Source organism: Oryx dammah, unplaced genomic scaffold, assembly GCF_014754425.2.
Source record: "Oryx dammah isolate SB20612 unplaced genomic scaffold, SCBI_Odam_1.1 HiC_scaffold_12, whole genome shotgun sequence".
Lineage (NCBI taxonomy): Eukaryota > Metazoa > Chordata > Mammalia > Artiodactyla > Bovidae > Oryx > Oryx dammah.
The window spans coordinates 1,780,208-1,806,957 of record NW_024070196.1 but is presented as its reverse complement, the minus strand read 5'-3'; the positions used below and the strand labels follow the sequence as shown (position 1 = coordinate 1,806,957).

Here is a 26,750-nt window from a genome sequence, read left to right as displayed (position 1 = left end):
TAATCACCAAATTTGAAAGCATCAGATAATTGACAGCTATTTTAAAAAAATTTATTATGATTTTCCCTTTTCACTCCTGTGGGTCAAACTGGATTAACAGATCCAAAAATACAGACTTCAAGAAAACTGAAATGAGTGATGAGTATTTGTTTAACAATACATATGATTTGAACTCTCCACATTATGTATGCCTTGTAATATGTCAACCTTAATTACTGTTTTTTTGTGATATTAATTAGATAATGAATAAGCAAAATATTGCTAGGAAAAGTGAAATGAGTTTTCTATCTACTTTGCTACCACTGCAACTTTTATTTAGAGAGGGCTATGACACAAAAATAGAATAATGTTACTGAGGCTAAAGTTGTTTCCTATTGACTTTCCTTTTGGATATCAATATAATGAATGAAACAATGAAGTGATAACATAACCCGGTATTGTATAAGTCAAGAATTTGCTCATGCCTTTATTTGAAATAGCCAATAATTTAAACTATGAAAATGCACAGAATTTTTTTAACAATATTTCACATAGTAACCTCATCATAAGTTTGAGATTTCCAGGATATGTTAGAGTCTGTAAAGCCTCCTTCCATGAATAAAGACTGCTATCATGAGAAAAATGTCTTCAACCACAATGCACCATTTATTTAAAACCATCTACCTATCTTCCTCCTTAACATAAACTTCTATCTTTTTATCTTCTACCAACTAGTGAATCAAAATGCCATTTCTGCCATAACTAACAGCTTTAGGGAAACTCAGAAAGTAGAAGCCATTCAATACTAAGCTCACCTTACATCGAAGAACTGGTAGGAAGAGTCCCATTTTTGAAACAGTGCTCATGTGAAAGATTTTCTAAGATTACTGAAAAAAGGCTTTCTTAATTTTAATATTTCCCTAAATTTCAGATAATTATTAAAGAAAAATGATGTTTCATGTGGATAAAGTATGTGAGAAAAATTGCAGTAGTTTTTCCATCATAAAACTTATGCATGTTGTGAAGAAGACCTCAAAAGGTCCACAGAGGTCTAAAATTGTACAGTTTTCTGAAATATCAGTTCATTGCATTTCAGACTTTAATTTCCTTAAGGGAAGCACAAAAGTCTGCACTTTTCACCTCAAAGCCAGCTATTGTTTGTTTATCTGTGAAGTCATGTGCAACGCTTTTTGTGACACCATGGACTATAGCCACTCCAAGCTCCTCTGTCCATGGGATTTCTCAGGCAAGAGTACTGGAGTGGGTTGCCATTTCCTTCTTCAGGGAATCTTCTAACTCAGGGATCAGACCAGTGTCTCCTGCATTGTTGGGTGGAGTATTTACCACTGAGCCTCTTGGGAAGTCCCACTTGAAAGCCATTAGTAAGAGACTAAAAATGCACACAAATGCCTTGACTACTACAAATAAAAATCTTTAAAAATGATTTTAAAAGTAAGAAAAGTGAGAGGGGTAAAGAAGAAGCAAAGATACATATACAATACACAGTTATAGCATAAACCCCACAATTATCACCAATAATATTACCCAGGAGTACAGATACATTGGGCTTCCCTGGTGGCTCAGTTGGTAAGGAATCTGCCTGCAATGTGGGAGACTTAGGTTCAATCCCTGGGTGGGGAGGATCCCCTGGAGAAGGAAATGACAACGCATTTCAGTATTCTTGCCTGGGAAACCCCAAGGACAGAGGAGACTTGTGGTCTACAGTCCATGGGGTCACAAAGAGTCGGACACAACTGAATGAATAAACCGCCACAGATACATTATATTTCTGTTCTCTACTTATTTGCAATCATTCAACAAATATACATCAAAACAAAATACATTTTATGAGTGAATTTTATCATACTTTTGACTCTTAATTCATTTTAAATTGGGCTTCCCTGGTAGCTCAGCTGCAATTCAGGAGACCCTGGTTCAATTCCTGGGTTGGGAAGATCCCCTGGAGAGGGATAGGCTATCCACTCCAGGATTCTTGGGCTTCCCTGCTGGCTCAACTGGTAAAGAATCTGCCTGTGATGTGGGAGACCTGTGGGTTTGATCCATGGATTGCGAAGGTCCCTGGAGAAGGGAAACGGCTATCCACTCCAGGATTCTGACATGGAGAATTACATGGACTGTATAGTTCATGGGGTGGCAAAGAGTGGGCACAACTGAGCAACTTTCACTTTTACTTTTTCATTTTAAAATAAATAAAGAAAAAAAGTTTCTGGGAGAAAAGATGTGAAAGTTAGAAAGAGAAAAGTAAACAAAATACAAAAACTCAAACAAAGAAAAAAAAAAACTTTTGCTACATTTTCTCTGGACTTAAAACAATATTGACCAGTTATACAAGACACAGTTCTAAAAGTCGTCATTTCTAGGGTTGACATTCTATTTGAATTTGGTGCTTGTGTACTAGCGCATAGGAATTTTCAAATAAATGATTTCACTTGTTAAAAAGTGATCACCTAACAGAAAGTTGGACTTTTACTATGTTAAACTATAAAGGTAAAGAAAGGAACGATAGGGTCAACCAGATGCATCTTTTATTGAGGTTAAAAATTCATCTTTGTGAATCATAAGCATATTCATAATGCAAAATGAGTTATATAATGAAAATATACCCATTTCCAGCAGTGAAATATACCAGGTTCTTCCAAAAAGGAATTTTCCTTATGATTCAACAAGTGAATTTCAGTTTGTTTTTCTAGAAAAGTCTATGTGACATGACCCTGTTTTAATAGTACTTCAAAAATTTAGGAAAATGCTGGGGAGTAATTTTCAATCTCCTATAGAAAGTCTAAATCATCCAGTGCCAACAGGAATTATAAGCAGTTGCAGAAATGAGAAATAGAGCAAAAAAAAGACTAGAGTATCTACACTATCATACTTGTTTCTTGTCTTCTCTCCCTCTTTCCTGCCCTCCCTGCTTGCCTCCCTCCCTCCTTCCTTTCCTTCTTTCTTTCCTTTTTCTTTTTTAGCTTTCCAGATTGCCACTGGGGATTCCTAAAACACTTTTTAAAAACATATTTATTATTCACTTACTTCATTGCCTTCTAATTCAAAAAACTCAAACTTCATAGAAATTCTGTACTGTGTGGGTGCGACCACTTGCCATATGCAGTGTTTGTTGGGAGGGTACTCCTTGGGCCATCCTGGAGTGGTTATGGTGCCATTCAGCTTTGTAAGAAGTCCGCCACAAGCCGCTGGAAAGAAAGAAAAAGGAAAGTTTCTCCTAATAAATCTCTCCCATTCTTAGCACCATTCCACTAATAATCAAATATCTCAGCATTAAGTTTCAACCATCTTCTGAATTTTTCAAAATCTAGAAAACTGCAGTCTTTAGTACAACATTTTGAAACATCTAATCCCATTAGTAAGTGTTATTTTGCAGTTTGGGAGCCAAGATAGTGATTGCTGAACTACAAGAAAGTGATGGCTGAACTATATTTTAGGTCCTTTTAAAGTTGTCTGAGCAATATAAAGAACACAGTGTCAGTTTTCTTATCTTTTCAGTTCAGTTCAGTAGCTCAGTCGTGTCCGACTCTTTGCGACCGCGTGAATCGCAGCACGCCAGGCATCCCTGTCCATCACCAACTCCCGGAGTTCACTCACATTCACTTTCATCGAGTCAGTGATGCCATCCAGCCATCTCATCCTCTGTCGTCCCTTTCTCCTCCTGCCCCCAATCCCTCCCAGCATCAGAGTCTTTTCCAATGAGTCAACTTTCGCATGAGGTGGCCAAAGTACTGGAGTTTCAGCTTTAGCATCATTCCCTCCAAAGAAATCCCAGGGCTGATCTCCTACAGAATGGACTGGTTGGATCTCTTTGCAGTCCAAGGGACCCTCAAGAGTCTTCTCCAACACCACAGTTCAAAAGCATCAGTTCTTTGGTGCTCAGCTTTCTTCACAGTCCAACTCTCACATCCATACATGACTACTAGAAAAACCATAGCCTTGACTAGCTGGACCTTAGTCGGCAAAGTAATGTCTCTGCTTTTGAATATGGTATCTAGTTTGGTCATAACTTTTCTTCTAAGGAGTAAGCGTCTTTTAATTTCATGGCTGCAGTCACCATCTGCAGTGATTTTGGAGCCCCCCAAAATAAAGTCTGACACTGTTTCCACTGTTTCCCCATCTATTTCCCATGAAGTGATGGGACCAGATGCCATGATTTTCGTTTTCTGAATGTTGAGCTTTAAGCCAACTTTTTCACTCCCCTCTTTCACTTTCATCAAGAGGCTTTTTAGTTCCTTTTCACTTTCTGCCATAAGGGTGGTGTCATCTGCATATCTGAGGTTATTGATATTTCTTCCGGCAATCTTGATTCCAGCTTGTGCTTCTTCCAGTCCAGCGTTTCTCATGATGTACTCTGCATAGAAGTTAAATAAGCAGGGTGACAATATACAGCCTTGATGTACTCCTTTTCCTATTTGAAACCAGTCTGTTGTTCCATGTCCAGTTCTAACTGCTGCTTCCTGACCTGAATACAGGTTTCTCAAGAGGCAGGTCAGGTGGTCTGGTATTCCCATCTCTCTCAGAATTTTCCACAGTTTATTGTGATCCACACAGTCAAAGGCAATAGTCAATAAAGCAGAAATAGATGTTTTTCTGGAACTCTCTTGCTTTTTCCATGATCCAGAGGATGTTGGCAATTTGATCTCTGGTTCCTCTGCCTTTTCTAAAACCAGGTTGAACATCAGGAAGTTCACGGTTCACGTATTGCTGAAGCCCTGCTTGGAGAATTTTGAGCATTACTTTACTAGCATGTGAGATGAGTACAATTGTGTGGTAGTTTGAGCATTCTTTGGTATTGCCTTTCTTTGAGATTGGAATAAAAACTGAACTTTTCCAGTCCTGTGACCACTGCTGAGTTTTCCAAATTTGCTTGCATATTGAGTACAGCACTACCAAAGCATCATCTCTCAACTGGAATTCCATCACCTCCACTAGCTTTGTTCATAGTGATGCTTTCTAAGGCCCACTTGACTTCACATTCCAGGATGTCTGGCTCTAGATGAGTGATCACACCATCATGATTATCCAGGTCGTGAAGATCTTTTTTTGTACAGTTCTTCTGTGTATTCTTGCCACCTCTTCTTAATATCTTCTGCTTCTGTTAGGTCCATACCGTTTCTGTCCTTTATCAAGCCCATCTTTGCATGAAATGTTCCCTTGGTATCTCTAATTTTCTTGAAGAGATCTCTAGTCTTTCCCTTTCTGTTCTTTTTCTCTATTTCTTTGCATTGATCTCTGAAGAAGGCTTTCTTATCTCTTCTTGCTATTCTTTGGAACTCTGTATTCAGATGCTTATATCTTTCCTTTTCTCCTTTGCTCTTCACTTCTCTTCTTTTCACAGCTGTTTGTAAGTTGTTATCTTTTAAACGGATATAATATCTATACCATATGATTGCTTTAAGCATTCATAAAAAGATATGTAAGGAACAATACAGCCTATTGTAGTAAGACCAAAATCAATTGCTTATTTCCCCCAACTCTTCCATTTTTTTTTTTCAAGACAAGAAACTGTTAGGAAGAATTATTTGAGCTAGTAGGCAAGGTAAACTATAGTAAATAGAGCATATTTGTTACTCCCAAAACTCCATTTAAACTGGTTTTCTTTCCCTTTTGGGTGATCTATTTAAAAGAGGTACTACAAGGAGATCAAACCAGTCAATCATAAATGAAATCAACCCTGAATATTTATTGGAAGGACTGATGCTGAAGCTGAAGTTCCAAATTTTGGCCATCTAATGCAAAGAGCTGACTCACTGGAAAAGACCCTGATGATGTGAAAAATTGAGGGCAAGAGGAGAAGGGGTGACAGAAGATGAGGTGGTTGGATGGCATCACTGACTCAATGGACATGAGTCTGAGCAAACTCTAGGAGATAGTGAAGGACAGGGAAGCCTGGGGTGTTGCAGTCCATGGGGTTGCAAGGAGTCTGACATGACTGAGCAACTGAACAACAACAACAAATATTTATGTTACCTCTAATTCTTATTGATAGTGAGATTAGGAAAATTAGAGTATTTAAAAGCAAGTTAAGTGAAAGGAAGGACTTCCTTCATAGTTCTGTTGGTAAAGAATCTGCCTGCAATACAGGAGACCCAGTTTTGATTCCTGGGTTGGGAAGATACTCTGGAAAAGGAAATGGCAACCCATTCCAGTGTCCTCACTTGGAGAATCCCGTGGACAGAGGAGCCTGGCGAGCTACAGTCCATGGGATTGCAAGAGTCAGACACGACACAGCGACTAAACCACCACCATCAGTGAAAGGAATGTATTATACACAGTTCCTAATTAATTCCTAAGGAGTCAAGGGTTAGCTAAAGTAATTGGTCTCTTTACTTGCCTTTGTGTATGTATGCATATATATGTGTATCTGTGTATGCATGTCAACTAATATGAAGATTATCATATTTATACATATATTTTTAAAGCTACCGGTACTTTCAGGTTTACCATATTTGGCATATTTCTAAAGTGTAAAAATATTTATGTTAAGAGTCACATAGAAATAGCCACATAACTTTCTTTTTATCTTGTATGCAATATCCTCTGTTTTAAAGATACTGTATTTTCTTTGTAACTGTGTCTATTTTATTCTTACTTAATAGGGAGGCAGAAAGAGAGAAAGAGAACGAGATTACGTGAGAGAAAGGCAAGGGTGGGGTTTCAGGCAGGGAACACCATGTGCAAATCCAGCCCCACCTTCGCAGGTCCTTCGGTCGGGTCCCAGTTCATAGCCAGGTTCACAGGCACACTGGTAGCTGCCCAGCGTGTTCAGACAGTGCTGCTCACAGCCGCCACGGTCAGGCTTGGCACACTCATCTTCCTCTATAAAAGTGGCAACAATTAGAGAACAACTACTTTGTTTTTATACACTAATGTGCAAAATTTTTTGAAAATGTGGTTAATAGTTTTGAATGAAACTGAAACAATTGATTTCTTCAACAAAATAACAGGAAACATTTGCAAGCCTTTGATGGATGACATATAAGAATCCATGTCACTGCAATCTAAAAATTGTGTGAGAATCAGAAGCACTGGGCCAACTGATGATCACCTTATCTCAGACACAGCATGTTTTTTTTTTTTTAATTTAAAGTTAAAGGTGATTATTAAGATGTAGAGATTTTTCAGAATGAAATAGAAAACTTACTGAAAGAACATGAATTCATCTGTTCATTTCATAGTATAGTTTGCTAGGTAGCCTGAAAAATGCTTTTAAAGAAATAGCATTATTAATAAGTAAATTATGGTGGCAAAAAATTAAAAAGGAAAACTAAGAAAATGTCTAGACCTCTTTCAATTAAAACATTCAGTATTTTTTATAGAGAGATATTGATTCAGAAAATACATAATTCCATATTTTATAAACATTAATAATTTTAATTGTATGTGGTAACATAAATATACAAAATAGACATGTGAAACATATATATTATTCTAAAAAAACACGTGTGACAAGGTACTTCATAATCTCACTCTCTAGGAATAACCTACTCTGAATTAAGAAAACAGTAAAAAATATTCTCTGGAGAAACTGTGTATCATCCAACACTAAGCATTTTGATAACCAAATACAAACATCGCATGAGAGACTGTTATAGTATATTTCTTCTACTATAAAATATAACATGTAGGGAAGATTTAAAGTATGTAAATGAATATTTTAATGAATATTTTGAATACATATACCCTCAGTGCCAAGGTTCTCTGCCTTTCAATTCAAATGATGAATAATACCCAGGGGAAATCAATTTGTTCTTTGAATAACAGAAATGCCTAGATATTCTTCACACTTTGACATACACAACTGAATTCATCACTTATTCTTTAAAAGGTATCACAGAGGAAATTTATTTTCTCTATTAAAAGAATTTTATTCTACAGTAACACAGTTAACCTAAATGTCTGAATTTTCAAGAAGCAAATCTGATGCCATTATTTACAATGAAACAGCTTTCTTTTTACCCTACAAATATACATCATGCATGGGATATGAAAATACAATAAAATGGGATTATACAATTCAAAATTAAAGATAATCAGTAATAATTCTTTGTCAAAAAGACATTTTAAGGGATCAGAATATTCTTCTAAGGAGGCCATACATTATTTGTAATGTGGTAGAATGCTCCTCTCTAAGGGAGGGCATAAAAGTGCTGCTACCTGGAAATAAATTGATGAAATATATGTCAGTAATCCCCTTCTGGTTATAAACTTTTTGCTGATTATATTGCAAATATTTCCGCTTATCTGAATATGCCTTTCTGGATTTTGCTATTTTGACTGTTTCCTAAAAAACAGACAATAGAAAATCCTAATGGATTTCCTATCCTGTGCTACAAATCTCTAGATTCTAGTTTCCTTTTTTTTTTAACCAGTAAACTTTTCCATCAAAAATCATAAAAATATTGATATATTTATGAAGACTGCATACTTCAGCCTTCAATATTACATTACTCTATTTCTTCCCTGCCTCAAAGCTAAATACATTTACTACATAATACTATATTTATCATTGACAAAGAGAAGCTTACATTTTAAATGATTCTAAATTACCTTTAAAAAAATTGGCAGCAAACCCTGCCTTGTTCACGGTTCCATCAGAAACAAACTTCATCCACAAGGTATTGGAGGTAGATCTGATATCTTCAGGTTTATCATAACCACAAAAACGTCCTATCAAAGGACTACTTTCATTGGTTCCATCTCGAACTTCTAGGTAGTCATAGGCACAATTGTCATGTCTTTCAATCTGTAATAGTAAAAATATGAGATCTATCTCATTAATAGACAAAACAATTTCTATAAAAAGAGCATTATGTATTCTCAGTGATGTGATACTAACACAGCCATATAACAAATTATTTATACAAAAGAGAGCATTTCTGATGAATTATGCATGGTAATATCACACTGTCAATGAATAAAGGGTTTATTAATCTGGTAAAGACAGAGAGAGAAAATATCTATGAAAAAGTGCATCCACATGCATTAGGATCATAGAAGTTAGCTGCCTTTTAAAATGGAATAAAAATAAAAGTAGTAATTCTTTGGAAAACAGAATTTTAAAAATTTCAGATTTAAAATTATCATTAGAAATCTGGGTTAGATATCCTATAAGCAATGCATAATTTGTTCTGAAACATAACCAATAATTATAATAATTGCTCATAGCTGATCAACAAAACCATTATTTTATCAATAGACTGAATCCATATTTTATTGACAAATGTTGCATAGTTTCAGGTTATACACATCTTTCTGAAGGAAAATCTGATAATATGAAATTACAATTCTTCTTAGTCTATGAATCCTTTATCCATAGTTAGCATAGCTGTGAGTGAGATGACTCCGCTATGGAACTAGCGCTAGCTGCCCTCTCAGAGTCACAAGGGCTTGCTAAATGAGCCCTTTTACCCCAAATCTTTCCTTGCAACCTGTGCATCATTGGTGAGCTTAATCTCTTTCCTAAACAACTAAATGCAAATATTAGCTCAGACTATGGCCTATAAGGGGCCTTCTACGTGGCTCAGTGTTAAAGAATCTGCCTGCCAAAGCAGGAGATGCAGGTCCAGTTAATAGGTAGGGAAGATCCCCAGGAGAAGGAAATGGCAACCCACTCCAGTATTCTCGCCTGGGACAACCACGAACAGAGGAGCCTGGTGGACTACAGACCACGGGGTCACAAAGAGTCAGACACAACTTAGTGACTCAACAGCAGCACCTCCAGCAGCAGCAGCACTGGCCTTTATAAAGGAGTGACATTTGTTTTAGCCCTAAAATACTAAAAAAAAAGTCTACAAATTGTTTTATAAATTATGACAATTTTTAAATAAATTCTTGCTTCTATATTTTTTTTATAAAAAATGACTAACCCTAAGATCTTAGTAGAGTCAACTACTTATTAAGTATTTGAAGCTGGAAAGCATAGTCATCTACAATTAATAAACCATGAAAAGTATCACATCTTTTCAACCATCATTCAACATACATTTCACTAATTTATGGAACTCTCCTATCACAAAACAAATGTCAGAGAACATGTTCATTCAATGAACTACAATCTGTAAGCATGAAACTGGTGGCAGAGTTGGTTGAAGAAGTCATTTCCTGATTTGTCAATACATTAGCAATGATAGTCTTCACATTAGGCAGCATGAAGACAAACAAGAAAATATATTTTGGAGCGGATTTGGTTAGAACTAAGTACTGCATTTGCTGCCGCCCTTTTCCCAATCACAAATTAGAATCATTCATTTCTTCATTAAATGTTCACCGCCTGGTTCTATGCTGGGCACTCCTCTCACTCAGTATGCATAGTGTGCTTAGTATACTTCTCACTGCTCAGCATGCATCATTTGTCAAAGTAACAGAGCCTTGCACTCCTGGAAATTATCCTGGCGGGTAGAGAGCAAAGGAACAATAACAAGGTAAATCATAATCATAAAATATTAGAAAGTAATATATTCTATAGAAAAACACGAAGTGAAAGAAAATAGGAAGCATGAAAAGTGGGGGTGGGGTGAGTGAAAGTTGTGATTTTAAAGTATACTATCAGAGCTCACTGCTGCTGCTGCTGCTGCTAAGGCGCTTCAGTCGCGTCTGACTCTGTGCGGCCCCATAGACGGCAGCCCACCAGGCTCCGCTGTCCCTGGGATTCTCCAGGCAAGAGCACTGGAGTGGGTTGCCATTTCCTTCTCCAATGCATGAAAGTGAAAAGTGAAAGGGAAGTCACTCAGTCGTGTCTGACTCTTAGCGACCCCATGGACTGCAGCACACCGGGCTCCTCCGTCCATGGGATTTTCCAGGCAAGAGTACTGGAGTGGGGTGCCATTGCCTTCTCCAGGAGCTCACTAGGATTCATAATTCTGGATTTTTCTCTAAAAATGTACTCTCTTTGTGTGTGGAATTATGGGAAAGAATTGGAAAATATTTAACATTGAAAATGTCTCACTTTCAACTTTTTATTTTTTTATTTTTATTTTTTTAATAGTGATAAATTTTTTTAATTTTTATTTTTACTTTATTTTACTTTACAATACTGTATTGGTTTTGCCATCAAAGGTCTCAGCAAGCCAACCTAACTTTACCTGCTTGAGCAACACAGAATGAACTGCTTGCAACTCATGAATCATTTTGGAAGTGGAGGAAAAGGTTATATCAGAAGAGGAAAGGGAGTGAGAACACAATGAAGAAAGAAGCTGCCTGTCATAGAAGGTCAATTAATAGAATAAAATCACATGGTTTCATATTAGAAGTCATACCAGAGGTTAAAAAAAAAAAAAAGAAGGCTAATTTAAAAGGGTTTGGGCTTTTAATTACAGTATAAAGAAAATGAGATAGACAATACTGAAAACAAATTACACTTCATCAATGGGTAAAAAGAAACCGGATAATGCATATTTCCCTGAATATAAAACTCACTTTGTTCCTTTAACAGTTACACAAAAGGTCTTTTTAAACTTACAGCATATTCACTAGTTATACTTAGTAAAACTTTTAAATATTTTATATGATGTGAAGTGAAGTTGCTCAGTCGTGTCTCACTTTTTGCGATCCCGTGGATTGTAGCCTACCAGGCTCCTCCATCCATGGAATTTTCCAGGCAAGAGTACTGGAGTAGGTTGCCACTTCTCCAGCGGATCTTCCCAACCCTGGTCTCCTGCATTGCAGGCAGACTCTTTACCATCTGAAAAGTCCATTTTTATATGACACACAAAGTGTAAATATCTCATGGGTAACATGTATAAAAATGATCAATTTTAAGATTGATTCTACCAGTACTTATTTATGAATTACAATTTACTTACATATTAAGTATCATGCACTTGGTATCTTGGGTTAAACAACAGAAATGTAAACTATAATCTCACATAGCCAGTGCCACAGTTGTTGACACAGATAGCTCACCTGTGACTTCCATGATTCTTGTTTAGGTATTTTTCTAGGTTAATTACATTAATCCTAATGCAATATCAGCACAATAAATCTGCTCTATTGGTGTTAATTACAATTAATATCTCTTTAACTATATCTGCATAGCAGTAATGATGGTGAGCACAAATGAGAGTTTGAGTTGTTATTTATGTTATTTGTGTGACAGCTTTAGAGAATGATGGTGGTAGTTTAGTCATCAAATTGTGTCCTGACTCTTGTGATCCCGTGTACTGTAGCCCTCCAGGATCCTTTGTCCATGGGGTTCTCCAGGCAAGAATACTGGAGTGGGTTGCCATTTCTCCAGTATAGAGAATAGACAGAAATAGATATGTTCAAAGCTAAAAAGTGGAAAAGTTCCTTGATGTTACATTACATTAGGTATAATGGGAAAAAGAACACCGAAATCAATAATTCATAAAGACAAAAAAAGAAAAAGTTTCTTCTTGCTTTGAAGCATGGGCATAGTTCACAGATCTGGAATCTGAATGCAATGTTATGTACACTTACACATGCAGCAAATGTGATGATGATACGGACCTATTAGACTTTAAGGTAGTCAGAGTACACGCCATATAGGGGTGTGGCAAGTTTATCTTAAAGTAAACAGACCTAATATGTATATATATAAAAGAATAAAAGTGATCTTAAGCTCTGAAGATTTTTTTTTTAGGAAACTGACGTGTAAATGATACTGGAAGTAGATCCAATACACAAAGAAGGAAAAACAAGTACAAAGCTTAGGTAGAAGAGATGGATATTACATTTCATTATTAAGTGGAGGGTCCATGTCTTTACTGGTATGTTTGAGAAGAAGCAGTTCTTTTATTTAGCAAGATGTGAAATCAATTAAATATAATTTAAAGTAGCCAGCCTCTCATTCTAACACTGCCAGCCAGTACAGAGCTCTGTGGTCAGTGATGCGGGGAGCTCTGAAGGAAATGCTAACCGTGGAGCAAGATATCAGGCCCGGGCTTCAGGGCCATTCACACACTGTGCTTTCATTTTATAATCAAATTGCCAAATAAATTTGACATTCCAAAAACATCTACTGCAATATCTAGTTATTTGTAAAAACCTCTGAAACGTCCAAATTTCCTAGGGAATAGTTTTAGTGAAAGCTTTCCCATACTCCTTGAAAAATTGAAAATAAAATTACCATATGATTCATCAATTCCACTTTCAGGTATACATTTGGAAAACTGAAAGCAGGGTCTTGGAGAGATATTTGTGCATCCACGTTAATAGCAGCATTATCCATAATAGCCAAGGGGTGAACACAATCCAAATATCCATCAGAGGATGAATGAAAAAGCAAACTGTGGACTATACATACAATGGGATATTAGCCTTAAAAAGGAAGGAAATCCTTTCATGTGCTATGGCATAGATGAACCTTGAGGATATTACAGTTAGTGAAATTTAAAAAGTCACACAACATTCAAATACTGTATGATTTCACTTACACGAGGTACCTGGAGTAGTCAAATTCACAGAGACATAAAGCAACAGTGATTGCCCTGGGCTGGGGGGAGCATGGATGGGGAATTGTTGCTTGCTGGGTAAACAGCTGCAGTTTTGCAGCATGAAAATTCTAGAGACTGATTACACAATGTGAATGTACTTAACTCTACTGTGCGTACATATGTTATATCTATTTTACCGTAATAAGTCTTCAGTGAGTGGTAGGACATAATTTCAAAATATAATTAATACTATAACTACATAAATGATTAAACTTTTATAGTTAATATAACTTAAAATTCAATACACTTGTATAATATCATATATGAAACGAATCGCCAGTCCAGGTTCGATGCATGATACTGGATGATTGGGGCTGGTGCACTGAGACGACCCAGAGGGATGGTATGGGGAGGGGGGTTCAGGATGGGGAACATGCGTATACCTGTGGCAGATTCATGCTGATGTATGGCAAAACCAATACAATATTGTAAAGTAATTAACCTCCAATTAAAATAAATAAATTTATATTAAAAAAAATTCTATACACTTGGAACAATTTTAAATCATAAATGTTGCTTTAGGGGAAGATATTAAAGTATGACTAACAAAAACAATCAAAATTAGCATGTGTTATTAAAAATAAAATTAATTTTAATAATGTGAAAAATATAGTAAAGTCATGATAAAGCTATAACAAAAAGAATTTTAAATAAAAAGGAAAAATGTTTAATAGGATGGTTATTTTAAAATGTACTGTCATGTATAATATTTTATTAATTAATATTATTTTTATTAGTACTTCTCTAGGGGATCTTCCTGACCAACACTGAAGGACTGAACCTGGGTCCCCTGCATTGCAGGCAGATTCTTTATTGCCTGAACCATCAGAGAATCCCTTATTATTACTATTTGTACTATTAAGTACTATTGGTACTTAATGAATATTGTCAACTAAAAATTGTCACTTGCTATTGGCATTTGCCATCTACCTCTACAAGGATTAAATCATATGCTTCTGCAGCTTCTTATTTTCAATACTCCCTGAAAGGAGTTCAGGGTGGAAAGTAGAAACCAGTTACTCTGCACTTGAGGTGGGGGTAGGATGGTGGGGAACTAGGAAAGACAGGTCTTCAAATAGATGTTTTCAGGAACTGGTTTTACAAGCCCAATTCTTGTATCTCCCTATATCTAGAAAAGCACTAAAATCCTTCACGGTGATGACTATTGCTCCTGACTAGCAAAAGCTTCATGAGACTAGTAGAAACCTTTTAGAAAATTGTGTGCTCGATTGCATGCATTCTCCTATTAGGACTGCAGACTCTGAGAGAGACTGCTCCAAAGAGACAAAGGGGAAAGGTCAGCATAGATGTTATTTTGATGAAGGGAGAATGCATGCATCCAAGCACACAACACGTGTATATCAGTGGTGGATACATGTTGATGTACGGCAAAACCAATACAATAATGTAAAGTAATTAACCTCCAATTAAAATAAATAAATTTATATTTAGAAAAAAAGATGCAAAAAAATAACAACTCTCACACTGTGCATATTTTTTAATATAAATTTATTTATTTTAATTGGAGGTTAATTACTTTGCAATATTGTATTGTTTTTGCCATATTTCAAATTTTTAAGTAGACAATTTTGATACTAGAGTGGAGAAAAAACAAACATGATCAAATATGTGGAAATCAAAACCATAAGCTATGGTTAGGTTTAATTTCATATGATTCAGGTTTTTGAATGCTGCCATTTGATTTTTTTTCTTCATGACACAGTAATTTTTAACTCACTCATAAATTTAGTAAAGATTCATTGAAAATCCATAATGGCCAGATAATAAATATACACTTGATAGTATATAAACAGTGATAAATAAACAGACATGTCCCTGACTGATAGATATTTATTGATTAAATAATACAAATGTACAAATGACAATAGTTATGAAGGGAAAGAATTTAATGCTATGAGAGAATATATATGCTTCGTTTTGCTAGCAAGACAAAACGGGTGCATGAGTTCCAGGCCATAGTGCTACCAATTAAGAATTGTGTGACCTTGGGCAGGTTTATTTAATCTAATCTTTCAGAGTAGACTGATAGCCTAAAGTATTCAATAAAATTATGGAGAGGTACTTAATTCTCTTTTATAGTTATTAACCAAAACAATAGTTAGGGAAGGCTATTATCTACTCCAGTATTCTGGCCTGGAGAATCCCAGGGACTGTCTAGGCCATAGGGTTGCAAAGAGTCAGACATGACTAAAAGACTTTCACTTTCACGAATATATTAATATATTATTAGCCAAATATCCAAAGAAATAGTGCAGGGCAAGCATAAAAATATTAACTAATTAAGATCTCCTTGTCTTGGCTTTCTAGTTCACTCACAAAGATGAGCCTACTTAATTTAAACTAATATATAATATTTAAAGGAGTTAAAGGATTAATCTTAACTGAGTAATTCATAAAATACAGTTGACCCTTGAACAATGTAGGAGTTAGGAGTGTCAACCTAGTGCAGTTGAAAAACTGGAACAGCAATCTCTGCCTCAAAAATAAAGGAACTGATAAATGACTCATTGAAGAGAAAGAGGCTGAAGCAGTTTGGAGATATTAGCCATTTAAACCTTAGTTTTTTGACTTTATATATTGTGATCTCTAATCAAACACAAACTGCATACAAGTCAATAACTGTAGTTCAGACCTGTGTTGTTCAGGGTCAACTGTGCCAAGACTAAAAAATAAAAAAAAAACTTTTGTATGTGGTTTAGAAAGTTGCTAGTAAAGATGAGGAAAACTATTACACACTATGGTTTTCAGAAGCAAGGTATAACCAAATCAGAATGTATAGAAAAACTGACAAGTGCCTCAAGTGTAATCCCCAATAAATAAATGTATGTAGGGATTTTAATTAAACATAAGTAAGCTCTGGATTTGTTTCATTTATTTTCTGCTTTATTGACATTTCTTTGAAGTTGTATTATAGTCTCCCCAACTTTTTCTCTTATGTATTTCTGCATACTGGAAGTGCTCAAGTGAAGTAGTAGTATTGAGCCTGTTTTACCAACACTACTGTTGAAAAGAAGACATGTTCTTCAAAATGATTTTAGACACTATTTACATTCATGTACAAATTCAGTTCAGTACTGGTCTTAGGATGAATGTATTAGTAACTACTAGAGAAGAAAATTGTCCCAAAGGGTATGATTATATAGCGTCCTTTCCTGCTCAAACACCTGAAATTCATTAACAAAATCACTTGTTCAGATTTCTTTCTGTACTTACAATTAAAATCTAAGTAGCATTAGGAAAGGTGAATATTCATGACATAAATTCACAGAAAGGCATAAATAATGAACAGCCAGAAAGTTCTTTATAGTAGATTTCAGTAGAACTAGCTTATCTTAAGGGCCCTTTTATCTGAAAGGGGAGAGAGTAACACAGGGAATAAAAAAAGTTACAAAAATGGGAAGTGTTTGAAAAAAAATCAAAGACTGATATCAGTAAATAAAAATGGTTTTGTCATAAGAAGACATGAAACACTGAGAAATAGTAAAGACCATTTAAAAATTATACATTTTCAATATAAAATGTATAAATGGTATATTGAAAATATAATATGTAAACAAAATAAATTGATTTAAACAGATAACTGCCTAACTGAAACAAACCATCTAATGACCATTAGATCAAATTAAAAATATATACAGTCAATTCTCAGTATTCAGCATAGTTGAGTTCAACTAATTCACTGAAAACACTGAGTTAGCGAGTATTGATTTGTAGCTCCTGGGGAAATACAGGGTTATGTTCTTGAGAGGTTCTGGTCACAAAATTTTTGTAAACAAATCAATATTTAGCCTTCTTTATGTGTGTTTCTGTTTAAAGTCACCTTCACAGATATTCCAATTCATTAACCCTAAACTCAGGACCAACAGTGCTATAACACATGCCTTAAAAGTCTAACACAAAGATTTTCTCCATGAGGCATTCGGACAGTAGTGTTTGATAAAACCTTAAGCAGAGTAGTGCATGATGTAACTCATAGTGTGAGAGTATCGTCCTGGCTGTTATGTGGGCATCAGGATATGTACGGCAAAAGTAGAGAAGTGAAGAACTCACCACGTTACAAAGCGAGCGGCAGTGATCAGAGCAGTGGTGGCAAGAAAGTAAGTGTAAAGTGATCATATATGTAGGATATCTCGAATACAAAGCAAATGGAATATGCTGATGAACTGGCCTTGGGGTTTAAGAGAAAGTGGAATTAGGAATATTCCTTGAGTAAATAGTGACACGGGAGTCCTCAGTGGCTCAGTGGTAAAGAATCTACCTGCAATCAAGGAAATGTGGGGTCAATCCCTGGGTGAGAAAGATCCCCTGGAGAAGGAAATGGCAATCTACTCCAGTGTTCTTGTCTAGGAAATCCCAGAGACAGAGGAGTCCATGGGGTTGCAAAAGAGTTGAACATGACTTGGTCACTAAATGACAATAGCAAAATAGTGACATGCTGAAACATAAATATTGAAATAAGGAAGACTGAAGATGATTGGGTTAGTGTGGGTAAGACTAAACAATCAAAGATGGTGTTAGTGTTAGTCAAAGATAAGACACCTACTAGACAATCAAATATGTCCAGTGTATAAATAAAGGAGGAAAAAACATAAGGAAATAAAGCAAAATGAAGAAAGGACAGGGAACTGGAGATAATAAATAAAATATACTATCAATCAAGCTATTATATGACATGACCTTACTTCAGTTTCAAAGCATAGTAACAACTTATTCATCCACTTAATCAACAAGTGTTTATTAAATGACTACCCTGTGTCAAGCATGGTTCTAAGTGCCTGAGGTATAAATATTTCCTATTTGTCCTTACATTATCCTATTTTTGAAGAATGCCACTCTTACTATATTGATATATCAAAACAAAAAAAGAAACAGAAAACCAAAAAATTGCAAACCAGCTAAGCCAGCAATTTCTGCATCTCAGTTTTTAGATGCATCAAATGAATGTACTTGCTAACATCACTTATGTAATAGAATTTTATAAAACACTGAAGTATTGTTGGAAGACAGTTCTTCTCAATGTTTTCAATAGCACAAAATACATGTAATGTGGTCATTAGATAATTTTTCATTGAACCAGTTGTTTTGGTCTAAAACGTGGGTGAATCCTGAACAATTTTAGTACTCTTTACAATAAAGTGATCTATTTCAATAATGTCTTCAATAAAATTTTAAAATTTAAATGTGAATCAAATAATCTCAGAACGAAGGCTTCCAAAAATGCAAAGTGGTCAGGGGCATAAACATCTTGATCATAGGAGAAAAGAAAATGTTTTCATGATTAAAAAGAAATGAAAATTAAAGGTACAAGCAAAGGGGTAGAGAAGAACCAAAAAATATGTTAGAGATTACAGGTGAGGGAACGACATTGTCTGGGCTTTCAAGTAACCCCTGTATTCCCTTGGGGTTCCTGCTTTGGGGACTGAGACACCTCACATCGCCAATTCAGTGGCAAGTATATCTTGACAGTAAGTAGGGTTCTCGGCAGACTTCTGATCACTTGGACAGTAAGTAGTACCTCTAATCAGTAAAGAAATAATCTCCGATGATGGCATCTTGTTCTCTTCCTGGACCTACTGCCAACACCTCATCACTCCTACCTACTCTGCTTTGGGCTCTCAATATCTAACCTAATTCTATAAATTAAGCATACTCAGGAGTTCCGAACAAATTCTCATGTCTCTTGGCTTCTCACTCCTTACTCAGTTCTCCCCGTCACACAAAAATGACTCATTAGCTAGCACAGTAGTTTGGATGCAGATTTTGCTCCAGGATTCTGATTGGCCTTGGTTTATTCTGTCCGCATCTAATAATGTAATTTTAATGCTGATTTCTTCCCCAGTAAATATTTTTGATGAAGTAAAATCTTCTAAGAATATTTAAATCCCTGTTTTTGATATCAACAATTTTCTACATATTAATAAAAAAGGTAAAAAATGGGTTTTCCCCCTAAAGACAACAAAAAAAGATGAGCTACCTTTAGCCTCTTAGTTTAGAGGAGAAATAAAAAGTGGTTTTTTTTTTTTTTTTTTTTAATGGACTCTTCAAGCACTCTTGTGAAACAAGCCTGGCCATTTTTCAAAAGAAACTATTGTTAGTACTTCAAACATTTTAATTCAAAAGCACAGATAATGTAAGCTCACTTTAATCTTCTTGAAAATGTCTGCAATGAGAGGAACAAAGGGAAAAATAAAAGCTCTCTCACTCTTGATATTGCATTTTATAGGCAATTTTTTGCTTCTTCACTGATTTCATAGTTCTTGCTTCCTTAAATGCACTGTCATTTATGGAGGATGTGCCCCACAAAGGCTGCCTAAAGGACTTTACCTCAAAGGCCTGAAAGGTCAGGCCGACGTAGCAGTCTTCTGACACTGCTATTTTCCACACACATTCCTTCATTGGCCTGTAGTCATCAGGATAATTAGGAGACTGAATCTGTCCTTCATTTTTATGTATCTCACCTCCACAGATAGCTGAGAAAAGCAAAAATAAATAAATAAACCTAGACATGCCATTTCATTTCCATTTTCTTCTAAGATAGCATTTTAGTTCAGTGCCTGTAGCTGAACATATAAAGACCAGGTTATAAAAATCAAGGTTGGCTGGTCACCAATACTTTTATCAACCAAGTATTTTGTTGATTAAACAAAACAAAACAAAACAAAACCAGCCACTTAGCTATAAATATTAGATGACAGTCAGCTAAGGAAAATAAGACTTTTTAACTACTGTTAATTCACACCTTTACAAAAACAAGCCTCTTCGTTAGACTTTAAAAACCTTTTGAGATTTCAAAATTTATTCTATGTGAGTTTGCTCTGTGATTCCCTGAACTGCTTCTTTCGGTTTTTTGGCCTCAGTCAGTGGGAGAGCTCATCAGGAGGGAAGCTCCACAGCACTCCCTGGGCCCCTGGTGTGAGCAGGCCTCATGTGCAACCTCTGTGGCTCCACTCAAGCCAAACTCTTCATGACCACACAGCTAATCTCTGAAACAAACTCTCCTGTTCTCTTAAAAGTCTCAGAGAAGCACAAACTGTCTTTCTTGTAAATTGCCTAAATTTCTGTGCTGTCAGAGGTAGGAGCAAAAAGAGTCATCTCCACCCATGGTCTGACAAGAAGGGAACTGTTTTTAAAGCCAGAAAGCACAATGCCAGTTTACTCTTTTAGAGACCTATAGAACAAAGCATCTGGTAAATTCTTCTTGAATGCTGACTCTCTCGTTTAGACAAAGCAATCTCCAGAACTGTGCACAATTATTTTCCATGCAGTTTCCTTTAACAGGACATTTCTGCAGTATAGGCACAAAATACACACAAACTCAGTACAAAGAGAAGTGGCAATTTCTTCATAATATTTTAATATTATTATGAAAAAACAATCAAAGTTTAAGAATCCTATGCCATTTGATGTTATTGTTGTTTTCCACACATCTCTAATGAGTTATTTTTTCCCCACACATCCCTGATGCATTTATATATTACCACATTACTGGTACCAGAAAACAGGTTATTTTTGCAATTAAACTAAATGAGTATTTTTATTAAAATCATCCCATGGACATCACGATGCAGTTTAGAAAATTTCATAATTAAAATACAATTATAATACTATTCAAATGAAATTGAAAGTACTTTTCTGTTAAGAGGTCTATGGAAAAGCCATCTCTAAACTCAAAGTGACTTGCCTTCATAGACTGCTGCAAAGCCCTTTCCCACCCAATTGCTGCTGCTGCGAAACTCAATCCACATTCTGCTTTCAGTAGAGGTAAGAACTTCAGGCAATTTGTCCCCACAGAATCTACCTAAAAGAAATAAAAGAATAAAGAGAGACTTCTAAATATGACTTTATATTCTAACTGGTTTTCATACTAGCTACAGATTACATACATTACTGGTAGCAGAAAACAGGTTATTTTTCTATAAAACCAGATTTGGTTGGTTCCTATCACCATGCCTAGTAACTAGAGCCATAGCTATGAATCTTTAATATTTACTTAATAAAGGTGTATAAGTAAAACTATTTCTTATTTATTTATAGAATATTGGAACGTATCACCCTTAGATTAAATGATTGATGCCACTACTACTATCTGTGGAATTAGGAAATAGCTAACTCAAAACATCTATTTGTACATGATACATCAAGGTAGGGAATATTCCACAGAGAAGAGAAAAGACCTCAAGTGATCCTGAAAAACTACTTTAAATGTCAGTTTGGTCAATAGTTGGGAAGTGACAGCTCAAGTGTAGTTCTTTGTTTAGCCAAGTTCAGTGGCCATTTGTCACGGAAACCTCTGGGCTGCCTAAGGATGTTGTTACTACATACATTCCATCCCATCTGTAAAGCTATAACACGTAGTGTAGTAGGCAGAATGGCAAACAGTATTAGAAGACTTGAGTATGAGTTCTGATATTTTTCTGATTGTGTACCCAAAGGCAAGTATAATACTGAAAGAATTTAATGATAACTGTCATTTCTTCTTCCCTCCCTCAACCCTCTACAAATATTCATTGCTTACTGTATGTTTGCTATTGTGCTCAAAGCTTTCATATTGATGGTAAAAAGTTAAATATGATAATACACATGAAATAATTCTACAAATCATAATATATTGTCATTCATTTTTGTGTATCTTTGTTAATGATTTCATACATAGTTTTAGTATATGAAAAAGGACAAAACACATTTATACTAACAGCTAGCAGGCCAAAAATAAACCCAAATCTTCCTAAATGGTATTAGGGGCATGTATTAAAACCTTAGGGCCATGTAAAAGAGAGTAATGTCTCTTATACTGCAATGTGTAGGAAAGGGAGGGGGAGAAGGATAAATTAGGAGTATGAGATTAACAGATGTGGATGCATGCTAAATTGCTTCAGTTGTGTCCAACTCCTTGTGACCTTATGGACTGTAGCCTGCCAGGCTCCTCTGACCGTGGAAATTCTCCAGGCGAGAATACTAGAGTGGGTTGCCATGCCCTCCTCCAGAGTATCTTTCCCATCCAGGGATTGAACCCGTGTCTCCTGCACTGAAGGCAGATTCTTTACCACTGAGGCACTGGGGAAGCCCATGAGGTTAACAGATACACACTATTATAATATAAAATAGATCAACAACAAAGACTCACTGGATAGCACAGGGAACTATATCCAATATTTTGCAATAACCCATAATGGAACATAATCTGTAAAAATAATATGTGTGTGTGTGTAGATAGATAGATATGGGCTTTGCAGGTGGTGCTAGTGGTAAAGAATCTGCCTACTAACACAGGCGATGTAAGAGATGCAGGTTCCAACCCTTGGTTGGGAAGATCCTCTGGAATAGGAAATGGCAACCTTCTCCAGAAAATTCCATTGACAGAGGAGCCTGACAAGCTACAGTCCATGGGGGCTCAAAGAGTCGGACACAACTGAATGACTGAGCATACATATATACATATGGGCTTCCCTGGTGGCTCAGTGGTGAAGAGTTTGCCTCCAGTACAGGAACTGCCGGAGATGCGAGTTTGATCCCTGGGTCGGGAAGGTCCGCTGGAGGAGGAAATGGCAACCCACTCCAGTATTCTTGCCATTAGAGAAAACAATGGACAGAGGAGCCTGGTGGGCTGCAGTCCATGGGGTCACAAAGAGTCAGTCAAGCAACTTAGTGTGTATAAAGTGAAAGTGAAGTTGCTCAGTCGTGTCCGACTCTTTGCGACCCCATGGACTGTAGCCTATCAGGCTCCTCTGTCCATGAGATTTTCCAGGCAAGAGTGCTGGAGTGGATTGCCATTTCCTGCTCCAGGGGATCTTCCCGACCCAGGAATCGAACCCGGATTTCCTGCATTGCAGGCAGACACTTTACTGTCTGAGTCACCAGGGATATGAATCACTTTACTATATACCTGAAACTAATACAATACTGTAAATCAACTGTACTTCAATTTTATTTCAATTCTGAATAAAAGGAAACTGGAAGACAGAAACCTGACTAAAAGAGAAAAAGCTGTAATTCATATGAATTGCCAGGGTGTCTGTTAAAATGCAGTCTGTTTCAGAAGGTATGGTGCTGCCAACGTGGAGGCTACACTCTGGGGAGCAAGGTCTCAGAGGAAATAGTGGGGAAAGCTTTCCATATGAACACTGTGGTCAGACTGAACCAGTGTGTTAGGCTATTATACCCTGCAGTATGTAATGCTGATGTTCCTGTAAGAAAGCGTTCTCAGTATTTCAGCTATAGATTTGATTTTTCAATATGAATTTAATGAAATGTTTCATTAGGAACATACATATGTATCAATATATTATAAACGGCTTCATCTAGGCTAAGAAACTGGGGTTTCCCAGGTGGCCCAGTGGTAAAGAATCCACTGTTGCCCATGCAAGTGACACGAGTTCGATCTCTGGATTGAGAAGATCTCCTGCAGAAGGAAATGGCAACCTGCTCCAGTATTCTTGCCCTGGGAATCCCATGGACAGAGGAGCCTGGCAGTGGGATCACAGAGTCAGAGAGGACTTTGCAACTAAAGAATGACAACTACTACAAGGCTAAGAAACTAAATGTTCAAGACAAGGTTTTCCTCAACCTGACAGAATTAGTTCAAATCTTTATGTTTCTTTATTTTTAAGCATTTCTACAGATGTCTTGGATTTACCTTGGCTGCTATCACTTTTAATACAAATATGTCCATTCAGCAGGTTTTAGATGTTAAGAAGAAAAGATCTGTAGGCACTCAAAAACAACTGAGCAAAGCTACTTCTAAAAATAGAAGAGAAAGTTACAATTTCAAAAAAAAATCAATATAGTAGATACTCACATGCTCACAGCAGCTCTCACTTTAGCTGAAACAGAGGGCAACAGAAATTGCCTCATGTAAGTTAATGTGCGGTCTGTGGTTAAAGTTGGTAGGATACTTTGATGTGCACCAAATTTGACCTACAATTTATGATACAAACTACATATACACCTTCTAAGCCACAAAAACCTGAGAGGCAAAACTGTGATGTCTACAGTAAGAACCAATATTTTTGGTGCAGAAAGCCAGCAGTTGAACGTGTACCTAACACCTTATGCTCTACTGCCTTAGCAAAGAAAGAAAAACAAAACATACACACACAAACACACAATTTATCTGGTTTACCCATTAAAACTCTGATTTTAAAATTAAAAATATAGACTATGTGATGAGTATTCACTATAAGCTATTCTAAATCATCATGTTCAGATCCAAGCACCATCTCATAATTTAAGCTCGTTTAAAATAATCTGTTGTCTATCTGTAAGTATTTTTGCTATGATTGAAAAAAGTATAATAAAAATTAAAATATTGGTCTCATGTACCTTAAACCCTAAGATGACTCTTGAAAGAACTGTCTCTGGATAAGACAGACTATATATATAGACACGTAAAAAGCAAAAAAAGAAAAAAAAAAAATCTCTTACCAAGGAGAGGTGACTTCCTCCAGTACCCATCTCTTACTTCAATATAATCATACCAGCACAAACTACTTTTGTATAGGTCCATTGTAGTAAAATTTAAAACAATCTGCAAAGTGGAAAAAAGAATATGCAGATTAAAAATGATTATAATTTCAGATGGCTAGAAACCCAGATCTGTGCAAACAGACTAATAGCAAATTCTTTTTTTTCTTCCTATATTAGTATCCAATATTTTTTCTTTAATAAAATCTAAAAAAAATCCATTTTCCCAAGTTAATGTCTAGCAATTTAGAAGCCCAATGCCAATAAATAAACTATACATTTCAGCAATTAAACTAAACTTCTATAAAGTTAATTGAGCAATTGTGAAATGAGAAATCTTTATTCAAACATTTTATTTTTTATTTTTTAGATATATTTTATTTTATTTATTTATTTTAATTTTATTTTTACTTTATTTTACTTTACAATACTGTATTGGTTTTGCCACACATTGACATGGTCTGCCACAGGTGTATACGAGCTCCCAATCCTGAATCCCCCTCCCACCTCCCACCCCATATCATCTCTCTGGATCATCCCCGTGCACCAGCCCCAACCATCCTGTATCCTGTATCGAACATATACAGAGTGAAGTAAGCCAGAAAGAAAAATACCAATACAGTATACTGACACATATATATGGAATTTAGAAAGATGGTAATGACGACCCTGTATGCGAGACAGCAAAAGAGACACAGATGTATAGAATGGACTTTTGGACTCTGAGGGAGAGGGAAAGGGTGGGATGATTTGGGAGAATGGCATTGAAACATGTATACTATCAAACATTTTATTTTGAATTTTCTTAGATAAACATGACTTAACTATGAAAAGTTCTGATTTTGTTATGACTGTGTTTTAATAATTTATTTCAGACATCTATAATTATGTTAAAATAACCACCATGTGCCATATTCCAGGAATATAATATCATTGTGTACTTGAAATGTTTTAAATACAGCTTTAGAATTAAAATTTCTCCATATAACTATAATCAAAGACAGATGTCACTATGCTTCTCTAAATTCAAGAATGTATACTCAAAGACCTTTTAAGTTAGAAGATCTTATACATGACCTTTAATTTTGTACTTTGCTTTGAAATGCTACTGCTGCTACTGCTAAGTCACTTCAGTCGTGTCCGACTCTGTGCAACCCCATAGATGGTAGCCCACCAGGCTTCCCCATCCCTGGGATTCTCCAGGCAAGAACATGGAGTGGGTTGCCATTTCCTTCTCGAATGCATGAAAGTGAAAAGTAAAAGTGAAGTTGCTCAGTCGTGTCCGACTCTTAGCAACCCCATGGACTGCAGCCTACCAGGCTCCTCTGCCCATGGGATTTTCCAGGCAAGAGTACTGGAGTGGGGTGCCATTGCCTACTTTTCAAGATAATTCAAGGATAACTCAAGGAAAGACAGTTTTCTTACTGCTTTATAAAAATACTTTACTTTTCAGATAATTAAATTTTTTCAGTTGATTACACCAAAAAGTAGAGGAAAAATGACATAAGAAATGCATATATCTGATGAGGTAAAATTCATTTGAACAATAATTTTTACATTGAAAAACTCATTCGAACTCTATTCTGCTAATAATATCTAAGATGCTTAGGTTGTATAGTGAATGTATTTTTTACTCTAGAAATCAAAATGGACTTTGGCTAAAAGTAAAAAATTATGAATGTCTGAAATACTTCTAATATAAAAATATAGTTTGTAACTGCATAACCAGAATGTTTTTGTGACAATATAAAATCTGAATATAGGAAGACTCTTAAGCAAATGAAAAAAAATGAGTCTTGAATTCATATTTGCAAA

The 26,750-nt window shown here is 35.9% G+C and overlaps 1 protein-coding gene across 1 annotated transcript in view; it reads right to left on the bottom strand.

Annotated features, from left to right (window-relative positions):
- The window catches only part of TLL1 (tolloid like 1), a 317,935-nt gene that overhangs the window by 54,015 nt on the left and 237,170 nt on the right, over nucleotides 1-26,750 (bottom strand). The window contains exons 10-15 of the mRNA XM_040251329.1: nucleotides 24,897-24,999; nucleotides 21,157-21,273; nucleotides 19,800-19,945; nucleotides 8,551-8,746; nucleotides 6,694-6,819; nucleotides 3,025-3,185 (exon numbers count right to left, since the gene is read on the bottom strand). Of these exons, the coding sequence (XP_040107263.1) occupies nucleotides 3,025-3,185; nucleotides 6,694-6,819; nucleotides 8,551-8,746; nucleotides 19,800-19,945; nucleotides 21,157-21,273; nucleotides 24,897-24,999 (849 nt within the window). The remainder of the gene's footprint in view (nucleotides 1-3,024; nucleotides 3,186-6,693; nucleotides 6,820-8,550; nucleotides 8,747-19,799; nucleotides 19,946-21,156; nucleotides 21,274-24,896; nucleotides 25,000-26,750) is intronic.